At 60.7% G+C, this 12,348-nt stretch overlaps 1 protein-coding gene across 2 annotated transcripts in view; it reads right to left on the bottom strand.

The window, feature by feature from the left end:
- Window positions 1–493: 493 nt before the first annotated feature.
- Window positions 494–12,348, bottom strand: part of COL18A1 (collagen type XVIII alpha 1 chain) — an 82,215-nt gene continuing 70,360 nt past the window's right edge. Inside the window, exons 25-41 of one of the 2 annotated variants that reach the window (XM_079766357.1) lie at window positions 12,000–12,074; window positions 10,960–10,986; window positions 10,706–10,759; window positions 10,247–10,321; window positions 8,964–9,041; window positions 8,396–8,438; window positions 8,086–8,148; window positions 6,883–6,926; window positions 6,491–6,613; window positions 5,673–5,826; window positions 5,517–5,590; window positions 4,793–4,921; window positions 4,299–4,331; window positions 2,821–3,066; window positions 2,146–2,343; window positions 1,698–1,813; window positions 494–936 (exon numbers count right to left, since the gene is read on the bottom strand). In XM_079766357.1, coding sequence (XP_079622483.1) covers window positions 726–936; window positions 1,698–1,813; window positions 2,146–2,343; window positions 2,821–3,066; window positions 4,299–4,331; window positions 4,793–4,921; window positions 5,517–5,590; window positions 5,673–5,826; window positions 6,491–6,613; window positions 6,883–6,926; window positions 8,086–8,148; window positions 8,396–8,438; window positions 8,964–9,041; window positions 10,247–10,321; window positions 10,706–10,759; window positions 10,960–10,986; window positions 12,000–12,074 — 1,743 coding nt within the window. In that variant the 3' untranslated portion in view covers window positions 494–725. The remainder of the gene's footprint in view (window positions 937–1,697; window positions 1,814–2,145; window positions 2,344–2,820; window positions 3,067–4,298; window positions 4,332–4,792; window positions 4,922–5,516; window positions 5,591–5,672; window positions 5,827–6,490; window positions 6,614–6,882; window positions 6,927–8,085; window positions 8,149–8,395; window positions 8,439–8,963; window positions 9,042–10,246; window positions 10,322–10,705; window positions 10,760–10,959; window positions 10,987–11,999; window positions 12,075–12,348) is intronic. The other variant, XM_079766358.1, reaches the window with a different exon arrangement.

Below are 12,348 nucleotides of genomic sequence, written 5' to 3'. Positions count from 1 at the left end.
TTTGTACAGTGGGGTCCCTCGGGGGATGTCGGACTGTGGTTTTGGCCCAGTCCCCGCAGGCCAGGCCGAAGGACCCCATTGGTGCACGAATCCGTGCACCGGGCCTCTAGTATGCATAGAAGATCTTTGGTTAATCTCTTCCCCCTGCCCCCTCACCCTCTGGGGGACTGGGGTGCACATACTGCCCAGGGGAGTGAGTACTAGAGGTCACAAGAGAACAGAGCCAGGGCGGAGCATTATCTCAATACGTTGCCATTCTGCTTCCTGGCAATTGTAGACAAGTGCAAATAATCTCACAAAAATTCTTGAGAGGGGGGGGGGCGGGGAGAGAGAGAGAGAGAGAGAGAGAGAGAGAGAGAGAGAGAGAGAGAGAGAGAGGAGAGAGAGAGAAAACAGGGCTGGGTGCGCCCCCTGGTGTCTAATCTGAGGACAGCGCCCTGTATGACCAGGAGAGGCCAGCTGGGGCTTGGAAGTGGGCAGGGCAGGAGAAAGAGTTGGCACCAAGCTTTCTGTTTTAAACTTTTTAAAAAATACACTCTTTGGCTTTCTTTTATTTCTGGAGGATTACATGAAATGTGAACCACACAGGAATGTGTCCCAGCCAGGTCCCCTGTCTGGAGTGCTGGCTGCCGCTCCCTGCCCGGCACTGGGTCCTCTCCGCTCGCCCTGCCGCTTGGCCTCCTCTCTGGCCGTCGGTCCATACACCACGTGAGCTGGCAGAAGCCCTACTTGGAGGAGGTCATGAAGCTGTTCTCAATGCAGAGGACGATGAAGGCGTTGTGGCAGCTCACGGCTTTCTGTTCCAACAGCCTGCCTGTCAGCAATGAGGAGGCCTGGCCCGTGGCTGATGCGGCCTCAGTCCGCCACGTCTCACAGTAGCTCTCGGTCAGCCGGCGCCCGCTGGGGTCTGAGCCGTGCCACACACTCTTCTGTGGCCTGCAGGACACAGGCTGTCAGTCTCCCCGGGGCCCTGTCCTCCTGGGACAGAGGCCACCCTCAGGCAGAAAAGGGCAGAGGCTGCAGCTGGATGTGGAGGTGGTAGCAGGGACTCGGGCCATCCCTAGCCACCGGGCACGGGTGCGCCCCGTGCTGCCACTGCTTTGGGGGGCACAGTACGGGGAGCAGCCTCTGTGACCCTGATGACTGGTCCCTTGGGGCTGGGTGCTTCTCCGTGAGGGCGGGACACCTACTTGTCTGACACATGAGCCACCTTGGAAGAGCATGCACTGGGGGAACAGGCACCCTCACACCAGGCCGGCAGAGGGACGAGGGGTGTGAGGGCAACCTGACAGCTTCCACCAGTGTTTGAAGTACACACATCCTCCAATAGGAAATGCCATTTGGGGGAATTTATAGGAGCAATCACTCCCTGTGATGTCTGCGTGACAGACAGTGAGAGCTGGGTGATCCTGGCAGTCCCCTGGGGCACCCACCATTGGCCAGGCTCCCGGACAGCAGTGGGGGGGCGGGCCCTGCTCAGGGAGCAGGCTGGTGAGTGTTCGTACAACACACAAAGAATGCTTTGTATCATTAATGCTCTTCTGGATCTTGTGAGTTTTAAACAGTGAGCATGTATTAGGTAGAGGGTCAGGCGAGACAGGGAGGTGCAGCGTCAGGGGCCTGCACTAGGGCCAGTAAGATCCAGAGGCCCTCCCCCCCCCCGCCCCAGCTACTGCACTCACGTGGGGGGCACTTACCAGGCGGGGTGCTGCAGCACGTCTCTGCCGTCAAAGGAGAAGATGCGGGCCCCTGGCTTCAGCTGGCCCTGGGAGCCCGAGAACAAGGCCTCCCAGTTGGGAAACAGCTCCTCGTCCTGCGGAGGGAAGTGGGGCTGTTTACCCATCTCTGGTCACCCCCCGACAGAGGACCATTGGCTGGGCGCCTTAGCAGACCAGGCACCTCCCCCAGCCTGGACCCAGGTCTGGGACGAGTCCACCACCTGTGGTCCTGAAACATCAGGAGCATCCGGCAAGCACACAGTGGTGGCGAAGAGCCATGAAATAAAGCCACGTGAAGGGCACTGTGGTGCAGGGGCCTTGCTGGGTTCTCAGGGGTGTGGCCAGCCCAGTGGGCCACCCCCCCTCCCCGACTCCCAGGTCCCTCATCCCAGCTCTGGGAGCCCCACACACAGGGCAGTGCACCCACCCTGAGGTTGACGATGGGCACGGTGGCGCGGTCGGCGCGACGCACAATGCTGTAGAGGTCCTGTAGGCGCGACGACAGGAAGGCACGGAAGGTGCCCGCCAGCCCCGCCGCGCGCGCCTGCTGAAAGCACTGGAGGTCGGCGCCACGGATGCCACGCAGGCCGCCTGGCTGTGGCCCGTTGAGTGCGACCAGGTGCAGCTGCAGGAGAGTGAGTGGCCGTCAGCTGCAGTCAGCCGCCGGTGACATCAGGTACAGTTCTGGGCGCCCCCTCCCCGCCGGCCCTCCCTCCGCCCCGGCCCTGCATAGACAGTAGGGTTGAGTCTCAGCACAGACAGGGCTTGGGAGAGCTGAGTGCACCCACTGGGGCCCTGGAGAACCAGCCTGGGGCCCTTCAGCCCAGGGCAGCAGAGGTGTGGGGGCCCAGAAAGCAACGCCCAGCCTGGGAGTGGGCGGTGGTCAGCTTGAAGCGGCCACCTCCTCCATCTACCTCCTGAGCAAGTCCCTGTCCTCGGGCCTCGCCAGCCACCTCTGTGAAAAAGGCTCTGCGGGGCCCCATCCCCAGGGACCTAAGCAGAGACTGGCCTCAGAGGCAGGTGCCAGAGGGCACTCCCAGGCCCCGAGAACCCTCCCTGGGAGCTCAGGGGCTGGTGAGCACGTGCCCCCGGGGTCACTCACCACCGGTTGGAAGTCCTGGTGGGTGTGGGCGGGAGCGCCAGTGGGGTGGGCTGGCCGGGAGTGCACATAGGAGCCGTGATGCGGCACTCCAGGGTAGGGCTGGGGGTCCAGCAGGCGTGGGGGCCTGACCAGGATGTCATCTGCCCGCCAGGGTCGTGCGGTGGAGGGGGGCAGTTCCCACCGGGGGTGCGGGTTTCCCTCGTGCAGCTGCACCAGGGGGGGCTGCAAGGCGGCCACTTCGTTGTCCTGCAGATCGAGGGGTGGAGAGTAGGTGGGACGGGGGCTCCGACACCTCTCAGCGCCACAAGGAGGCCCCCTGGTGCCCCTCAGGCTCCGCTCTCCTGCCTGGGCCTAGGTTCCTCCTACCCGTCCCGGAGCACCCCTGTTCCTCTTCACCCCAGCTTGTGCTCTTGGTGGGGGAGCCCGGCCATCCTGTTCATGCCTAAATCAAGTGGATGTCCTCTGCTCACACACCCCTGGCTCCTGCACACCCCAGCCACCTCCTTGCTGTGGCCTGGGGGGCCTCAGGCGAAAACGTCCCCTCACCTCAAGGCCGCCTCCTCGCTGTAGCTCAGATGCCCGGTTATGACATGGCGGGCCCCTGCTCTCAGTTCCTCAAGCCTTTGCTCCATCCCCACCGCAGAGACAAGGTGACCTTCAAATCCCAACTCCTGCGCCCCCACCCACTTCCCAATTATTTATTCCCACAGCGCCAAAAGCCTTAGGACACACCCTATAATGTATTACTGTTACCTATATGCCTATTACTAGGTACTTAGTACCCGTAGATAGTTTATATTTATAGTTCATATAATTAACATACACTAGTATTTACATAAAAGATTTGTATTTGTATAAATATACTTCATATCATGCTTCAAATATTGACAAACCTGTTCTCTTTACTGCCCGTCTCCCCCATGTAATGTAGCTGCAGGGGGCAGTGGCTTTGCCCCTTTCCTGCCCAGCTGTACCTCATGCCTAGAACAGTGCCCAGCGTATGGGAGGGACCCAGGACTATGTGCTGAATGAATGAATGAGAGAATGGACTCCCATTCATTCATTGGGCTGGGCCATATGAGAAGTCATGCTTTTTCAAAGGAGCCTACAGCTGTGAGACGTAAACTCAAGTACTCACTTCAGCCCATTCATCCCCTATCTCCGTCTCCCCTGTTCCCCCGCCGTCCACCCTCCATCCACCCTAGAAGGGTCTGTGTGTGTGCCTTACTCTCTGGATGGAGGACAGCAAAGCCTCAAAGGAGCAGTGGGTTCTGGCCCCAGGAGCCTGGGGAAGATGATGGGCACCATCTCCCCAGCAGGGGAGGCCCCAGGATGCTAAAGCACTACTAGTAAGTGTTGTTCCAGAAATGTGAGGCAGTGTGCAGCCACCACTGCATGCCCCACACGCCCTGGCCATCCACCAGGCTCAAAGGCTTGCACCCCAAAACTGACAGCTGGGAAAGAACAGGGCTCCTTACCGTCCCACGCGGGAGTGGCGTCCGGGCCTCCAGCTGGAAGAAAACACGGGGGTTACTTCAATGACCCGATTCACCAGCACCCACAGTGGGCAACCCTCCCGAATCCACGTGCCCAGCCCGGGCCTCCCTCCCCATGGAAGCCAGCACGGCTGCATCCGGGGCCTGCCCGGTGCCTGGCACACCACACATTTTCAAAAGGGTGAGGGCTAATTCTCTGTAAGCCTAGAACTCCTCAAGAAATTCTACTCATTAAAAAAAAAGTAGCCTGAGGAGCGCGGGCTGTCACTTGTCCCTGCGGGGTGTCGCCCTAACAGGATGGTCCTGACCGTGGCGGAGGGGGCTTGCTGTGGGTGCGGGCAGTGGCCTGGATCCCTGTGCCCCTGCCCATAGGCCTGGGGCCTTCCTCCTCCATGCAGCGCTCCCCTCCTTCTCCCATGTCCAACCCTCACGAGTGAGGACAGGAGGTGCAGGAAAAGGCCACCCAGAGAACTCACCAGGACCTTCCGGAACCCATTTCGGACGCGGACGTACAGCTCCTCCCTGTCAGCCACGAAGATGAGCCAGCCCTCGGGCACCTCGGGCACCTTGTCCAGCATGGTCTGGTACGTGGGCCAGATCCTCACCTGCTGGAGGCCCGGCCCAATGGGGCCCCACTGCGCTCAGAGGCGGCACTTGGGCTCACCGGGGGAGTGTGGGGGGTGGGGGTGTGGGGACAGGGACGGCAGATGATCCCGAAAGGTGTGGTGTTCAGGGGACCGCATATGGACATTTCCAAGTGATGGGGTGAGGACATGGACACCCCGGACAGAGGACAGTCCTTAAGACTTAACTGGGCACCTTCTTGTCAGGCTGGCCCCAGGGACTCCCCATGAAGGCGGGGTGGGTGAGGCTGCCCTCGGGAAGGGGGAGAGGGCACTCCTCATGGTCTCTCGGGTACCCACGAGTCCATGAGTCCCTAGGCCTCTGCGCATGGTCCTGCCCACCAGGACCTCCGCCATGGCTGTCCCCTTCCCCCTGCCCATCTCAGTCATGGTTCCCAGGCACCCACTTCCGCTTCAGAAACCATATTTCAGGGTTCTGTGTCTGTTCCAGAGCAAAGCAGGGTCCCTGTGGGGTCTACCGAGGACTCATCAAGCAGCCCCATCCACAGGCTTCCAAAGGGAAGGGTGGTTGGGCAGGCAACCAGGCAGTGAGAGGTGGGGACAGGGGAATGCTTACCCCTGAGGAGGTGCCCAGGGTTCCAGGGGGGCCTGGGGGCCCAGGGGGGCCTGGAGGGCCAGGAACGCTGATAGCTACAAGAGAGAAGCCAGAGTGGGAACACGCCAGCCCCAGCGGTACGAGGCTGGAGCCCAGACCACTCCCCACCCAACTTACTCTGCCTGTAGGGGCCAGGAAAGGAAGGCGGCCCTGGGGGTCCTGGGGGGCCAGGCGGTCCCGGAGGCCCCTGGCGCCCTTCATAGCCAATGCCAGGGGGTCCCTGAGGTCCAGGGGGGCCAGGCTGGCCCCTGATGCTCTCTCCTTTAGGACCCTAGGACGGACAAGACATGTGCTGATGTCAGCCAGGGCCCTAGGCCAAGGGCACTGGAGTCTGAGGGGCCGGGAGGCATCGCCAAGAACCTCTGCCGTGGCACCTCCCTGCCCGTGCCCCAAGGCCTGGGAGGACACCCCACCCCTACCCTGCGTCCCTGTTGCTGGCGTTTGACCCCAGCTGGTGCACCAGAGCAGTCCCTGAACACAGGTGTGGCCCCCAAGGGCCCCTAATCTCCCTCCCACCCCCAGGAAGAAGCTGGGCCACTGTTCCCTGATATCTTTCAGGGCAAAGGGTCTCCCTGAGGGGACTTGGTGTGGTCCCGATTAGGAGGAACAGCGCCTGCAGAAGATCAGGCAGGAGAGCTGGGTGGGGGCTCCACCCTGTCCCCCACGTCCCTGCTGGAGACACTCCCAGTCAGTGTGCCCACCCTGGTGAGGGCCACTGACTGTGCACCCACTGGGCCTGCCACATGCCCCCCATAGGGCAGAACCAGGGTGGAGGTGTTTGGGGCTGTTTGTAGGGCGCAGCCTGTGGGCCTCATCGGGTGTTCATGGCCAGACTGGCCCTGTGCTCGGCTCCTGGCCCCAGGGGCCTCTGGGAACACGCACAGGCCTGGGTCTGTGTGCAGGCACCTACACGGTGGCCTGAGGCCCAGACTTACCGGAATGCCGGGGTAGCCTGGCGGGCCGGGGGGTCCAGGCATACCAGAGCCGAAGAATCCGCCACCCCCGGGCTCACCCCTTTCTCCTTTCTGCCCGGTGTCCCCTCGGTCACCCTTCTCCCCCTGTGGATGGAAATGCTTGTTTCAGGCAGGCCAGCTCTCGTTGCTGGTGTGGGGAGGGGTGGTGTTGACCCTCCCAGCCTGGAGGGGGCAGGGTGAGGCAGCTGGGAGCGTCTGGAGCCCAGGCCTGGCAGGCCTTTCGTTGCACCCCAGAGAGTCCCCACCAAACCAAGCCAGGGATGGCCAGTGCCCCATGCGGGGTGGGCAGAGGGGAGTGCTGGGTGGGCCAGTGGATGGGGGAGGGCTCAGCGCAGGGATGAGGGGTCACCCACCTTCAGTTCAGCTTCTAGCTGCAGGAAGTCGAACGGGAACTGCCCTACAGGAGGTTTCGAATGGGGCCTCAATGAGACACTGTACAGCCTCTTTCATTTATACACGCCCCCCCCCCCCCGCAACCCCGCCCAGACACACGCACCCATCTGCATCTTCTTTCATCTCTTTCTATAAAAGTTTTGTATTTCTGTAGAGATTCTTTGCCTATTTTCTTACAACCTATTGCCAGTTTTTTTTTTTTTGTTTTTTTTTTTGGGGGGGGGTATGTGTTTATTAATGGTGCCTTTTTATCCCTTTCAGTTTTATTGCTGTAACTGACACACAGCACTGTTGGAGTGTAAGGCATACAGCAGGATGACTAGACTTACATATACTGTGAAGTGATCAGTAAGTTTATTAACATCCATCATCTCATATGGGTACAAAAAGGAAAAAGTTTAGAAAGTTTGTACCCTTTGACCCTCTTCGTCCAATTCTCCCTCCCCCAACCCCCCAACCTCTGACAATGACCAATCTGATTATCTTTCTAAATGGTAACTTTTTAAAATTTCCATTTTGTTTATGACTGGTCATGGATTTTGTAAATTGCCCTCGTGACCTTGATTAACTTCCTTATTAATTCTAACAGTTTATCTGCGATTCCTTTTGGGTTGTTGATCAAAAACGTGTTGTCTTTGAAAATGGCAGGTGTATTTCTTCCTTTCCAAAAATGTACACCATGTATTCCCTCCCTGCCTCTCCCCTGGCCAGGCCCTGCGCCCGCAGCAAGGATCACAGACATCCCACCTGGACCCCGACTCCAGAGCCGCACAACCCCACTGAGGGTGGTGGGTGTCAGTTCCCATGGACGCTCCGCCAGCTGCAGGGTAGCCCCTTTCCCAGCACGATGCTGCACCTCTCTCCTCCTCCCCACAAGGCCCCTCAGCATCCCCATGGGAGGGCTAGGTCGTCTCCGGGAGACACACCCTGGGTCCAGCCCTGCTTCTCAGCAGGTGGGTGGTAGGACGTGCTGCCCGCCACTGTCTTTGCCGCCCTGGGCCCTGTGGTGGCGATGGGGCCAACCAGGTGTCCTTAAGCCCAGCCCGTGCCCTACAGGTCCTGTGAGGGCCCCCCAAGCCCAGAAGGGGCTTCCTTCCTCCCGGAGGGCAGGACAAGCCGCCCCAAGAGCAGCCCCTCAGCCCAGGGCCGCCCAGCACTCTCACCTGGTGGTCCGGGCGGGCCCACTTCTCCTTTGTCCCCCTTTGGTCCAGAAGGCCCCTGGTGTCCTGGAGGGACGGAGACCCCAGTGCCCATTATTAAATGTGTGAGAGGAACATGCCCTCTGGAGCCCAATCTACATTGTGGGCAGCAAGTGGGTGGTCACTGAGTCCAGTCCCACCCAAGGTTAGGTCCCCAGGGAATTCATGTGGCCTCAGAGCCAGGTGAGCAGGGGGTACCAAATCCTGGCACATCCAGCACCCCAGTAAAGGGCCGCCCACCCCCAGCTCTTCCAGGGCCGCCAGGAGCCCTCACCTGGCAAACCGGGAGGTCCCGCGGGGCCAGACTCCACAAATGCCTGCAAAGAGTAGGCCAAAGGTAGCTGTTGAGGGGGACACTGGGAACTGAGGTCACCACCCACCCAGGGGTCTCTGAGTCCAGAAGCCCCAGCACCCTCTTCGAGGGCACAGAGGCACCCTCCATCCCCACCCCGAGACTGGGGAGCAGGGAGGGGGAGGAGAGGACACGGGGTTTGGAATCAGGAGACCTGGTTATGACAGGAGGAGCCCCTCATGAGTGTACTTCACGTCTCTGAGCCTCGTGAAATGTCATGTCCACCTTCCCAGGGACAATGGGTCTTGGGAAGAGAGAGCTCTCCCTGCCCCCCGCACCGCCCCCCCCCCCCGGCCTGTACTTTCCTGGGGGCTTATCTTCTAATTGACTGTGGCCCCAAGGCAGGCAGCCTGGTGCCCACCACAGGGCTCCCTCCCAGAAGGACCCCATCTCCTGGGGTCCATGGGGGTTGGTGGTAGGAAGGTGGCAGCAACCGAGGACTCTGTCTAAGGACTGGGGAGGGGTGAGTGAGAGGTGCCAGGCGACTTACGTTGCTGTCATAGACAGGGGTGCCGGGAAGGCCTGGCGGCCCGGGAGGCCCTGGAGGCCCGGGGAGGCCAGGTGGGCCCTGTGAGGGACAGAAAGCTTGGGTCAGTCACATCCACAGCCAGGGCAGACACTGGCCGGGGCGGCAGATGTGGGCAGCAGCGTTTCTGAAAGTCACAGTGGTCCTCCCTTAGCCACTGTCCAAGTGTGGCCGAGGAGGGAGAGACAGAGAAGAACCAGATGTGGGACGCCCCTGACCAGGGGCACATGCACAGCCGTTTCATAGCCGCCTTTAAAACTCAACAGCTGCCTGGCCAGCGTGGCTCAGTGGTTGAACATCGACCTATGAACCAGGTCATGGTTCGATTCCAGGTCAGGACACATGTCCAGGTGGCGGGCTCGATCCCCCGTGCAGGATGTGCAGGAGGCAGCCAATCAATGATTCTTTCTCATCATTGATGTTTCTATCTCTCTCCCTCTCCCTTCCTCTCTCTGAAATCAATAATAAAAAATGTATATATAAAAAATAAAATAAAACTCAACAGCGTAAACAGAATTCAAGAGCCTCTCTTCCTTATTCACAAATGTGACCTATTGTTCCATCACTGCGTCAGAACCCTGAAAAGTGTTGACTTCTAGTCTTAATTTTTCACAACGGCCCAGTCTTCACCAACAAGAGGGAAGAAAGCTCCCAGGAAGAACCAGCAACAAATAAAAAACTGGAAGAGCAACTGCCTGGAGCACGGGCTCAGGACCACCGTCCCGCCCGGCTGAGCTGTGGGAGCTCAGGACAGGGACCAGGGAGGGGCGGGAGGGGCCCCAGGCTGAGATTTGGGGTGGGGCTGGGCTTCCCAGGGAGAATGCACGAGTGTGGCAGGAGGGGCACTGGGTGCCTGGTGTGTCAGAAGTAAAGCCCAACTCTCAGGACGAAATGGCTACATGCCCTACCCTGCCAACCTTGCTAAAATAAAACCCTTGGCTCAAACGATGGCAGAGTTACTGCTAGTAATAACGTGGTGTTGAGTGAAGACAACCCTGGAGCTCAGAACCCACGCTAACCTGGATGCCCTTCTAAGAAAGGGTGTCTGTGCCCGGTGTGCTAGAGCTGTGTGTGTACGTGCATGCGTGCACATATGCGCATGTGAGTGAGAGCACAGCGTGGTCGCACCACAGGGCCCCTCAGAAGCAGCCTCCTGAAGATGAGCCTGGGACCCGAGGCTGCTCCCCCAGGCCATTCTGGGTGCTGGGGGCCCCAGGCGTGCCTGTCTGCCCGTGCAGGACACTCACCTGTGCACCAAACCCGATGCTGGTGTCTCCTGGCTCCCCTTTCTCTCCTTTGAATCCATTCATCCCAGGACGACCCTGGGGAGAGTGTAGGGAACTGCTGGGTGCTGGCCAAGACTTCAGCCTCAGCTACCATCTCAGGCCCCACCAGGACAGACCCAGCCCACCTCCAGCCTCACACCACCCCAGCCCTCAGGCCCCAGGGGGCTGGGCCCAGACGCTCCTGTCCCCACCCCCGACTCCTGGGGGTGTCAGCCCCTCCTGGGTCTGAGCTGTCCATGAGCAGGGCCTCCTCACCCGTGTCCCAAAGAGAGCCATGTTCGGGCAGGGCCACCTTAGGTGGAAGGCAGTGGGAAGGATGGCAATCCACTCCCCTCAGAGCCCACTGCGCCCCGGGGCCTGGGCCACACTCTACCTGTTCCCCCCCCCCCCCCCCTACCCATCAAGACCCTCGATCCTTACCGGTCGCCCAGGAAAGCCAATCTCTCCTTTGTGCCCAGGCCGTCCATACGGACCCTGCAGAGAGGAGGAGCCACGTGTCAGGTGAGCAGAGGTAGACCCCGCTGTGGTCTCCCACCAACACCTGGCCTGCGCTTTGAACGTGAAGCTGGGATATAAGCTCTGGTCACTCATGCTTTTCAGTAGACAGGCGGGGACAGGTGCTTTTCAGAGCACAGCACACGCATGTGCATGTCGGGGAAGTAGGGCCTACTCACCGGAGGTCCTCGGAAGCCGGGCTCCCCCTGAACAGAAACCAGAAGCACTGTTAGGTGACCGCACCGGTCATTCCCCCCAGACAACCCCGCGAGGTCCCTGTGCCCTTCTGGATGCCCTCCAGGCAGCCCCGTGGAGTCCCTGTGCCCTTCCGGATGCCCTCTGGGCAGCACTGAAGCACTGATCACCGAGGAGGGAAGGAAACAACAGCAGAGAGAAGGTGCTGGATGGTGTCCTGTCCCAGGGGGAAGAATGGGGCGCACCCTGAGAGGCCTGCAGCTTGGGAGGCGACCCTGCAGTATCCTGGTTAGAGTCACCCTGGTCCTAACCTCAGGTACAATGGCAGGTGGGGCTGGCAGAGTATTCTCTGGGCATGGGACCCAAGGTCCTGCGGACATCCCCAACAATTCTGAGGGCTTCCAGGCCCCTGCAGGCCTGCACCTACAGCCACCCGATCGGGGTCCAGTTACTCCCAGGACCCACCCAAGGGCCTGTCTGGAGAGTCATCTGCTGGGGCCAGGGGACGCAGGGCACGGGCCCCTCAAGGAGCCCACGCCTGACCCCACCAGGCCCTGCTCCCTCCTGAGGAAGGAGGGCCAGGACCCCAGCAGCAGTCCCGAGGCCGAGGGGCAGCAGACACAGCAGGATGGGCAGCTCCCACTGGGCAAAGCTGCGGGCTCCATCCCCTGCAGGTGAGGCCAGGCCAGGGCGTGAGCCTAGAGCCATGGCTGGGAGTGCCTCCAGGCCCCCATGCAGGGCTGGCTCAGCCAACGGAGGCAGGGTGTGACCAGGGCCAGCTGGGCCACAGTGCATCTGAGCTGCAGAACCCTCCCAATGTGGTTGTGAAAGAGGAACAGACAGGGAAGGGCAAGGGGGCCCAGGCTGTGGAAGGTTCCAGAACCCATGCATGGACAGGAGTTGGCCCCTCTCAGGAAGCCACCCCTCCCTCTCCCCCGCTCTCCCCCGCCATGCTGGCTCCCTGGCCCTGGAAATCCCGCTCCCCAGCTGGTACAGGAGAGAAAAGCAAGGCCCGGTGGCTCACCTTGGCTCCTTTCTGGGCAGGGGGCAGCACTCTGCCGTCGGGACTGAAGACCATGCCGGGCTCACCCTTCTCACCCTAGAACCCGAGCAGCCCAGTCAGGGAGGTCAGCTCCAGGGAGAGGGCCCTCCAACCACCGCAGCAGAGCCCCAACTCTGGGGTCCACACAAACACCCACAACGGGTGCATGTAAGCAGGCCTGCCCTCTGGGCTCTGTGGTTGGGAGTCTTGGTGGGTCCCCCACGGGTCACACTGAAGTGACGAAGAGGAGAACCCAGGTCAGAATCTGTCCCAGACTTCAGGTAGGCCATGCAAGCGCCCAGGTCCCCCGCCTTCCCGGACAGTGATCACC

This window comes from Cnephaeus nilssonii (genome assembly GCF_951640355.1).
Source record: "Cnephaeus nilssonii genome assembly, chromosome: 3".
Taxonomy (NCBI): domain Eukaryota; kingdom Metazoa; phylum Chordata; class Mammalia; order Chiroptera; family Vespertilionidae; genus Cnephaeus; species Cnephaeus nilssonii.
The sequence above is the reverse complement of the archived record's forward strand: the minus strand, read 5'-3'. Positions and strand labels throughout refer to the sequence as shown.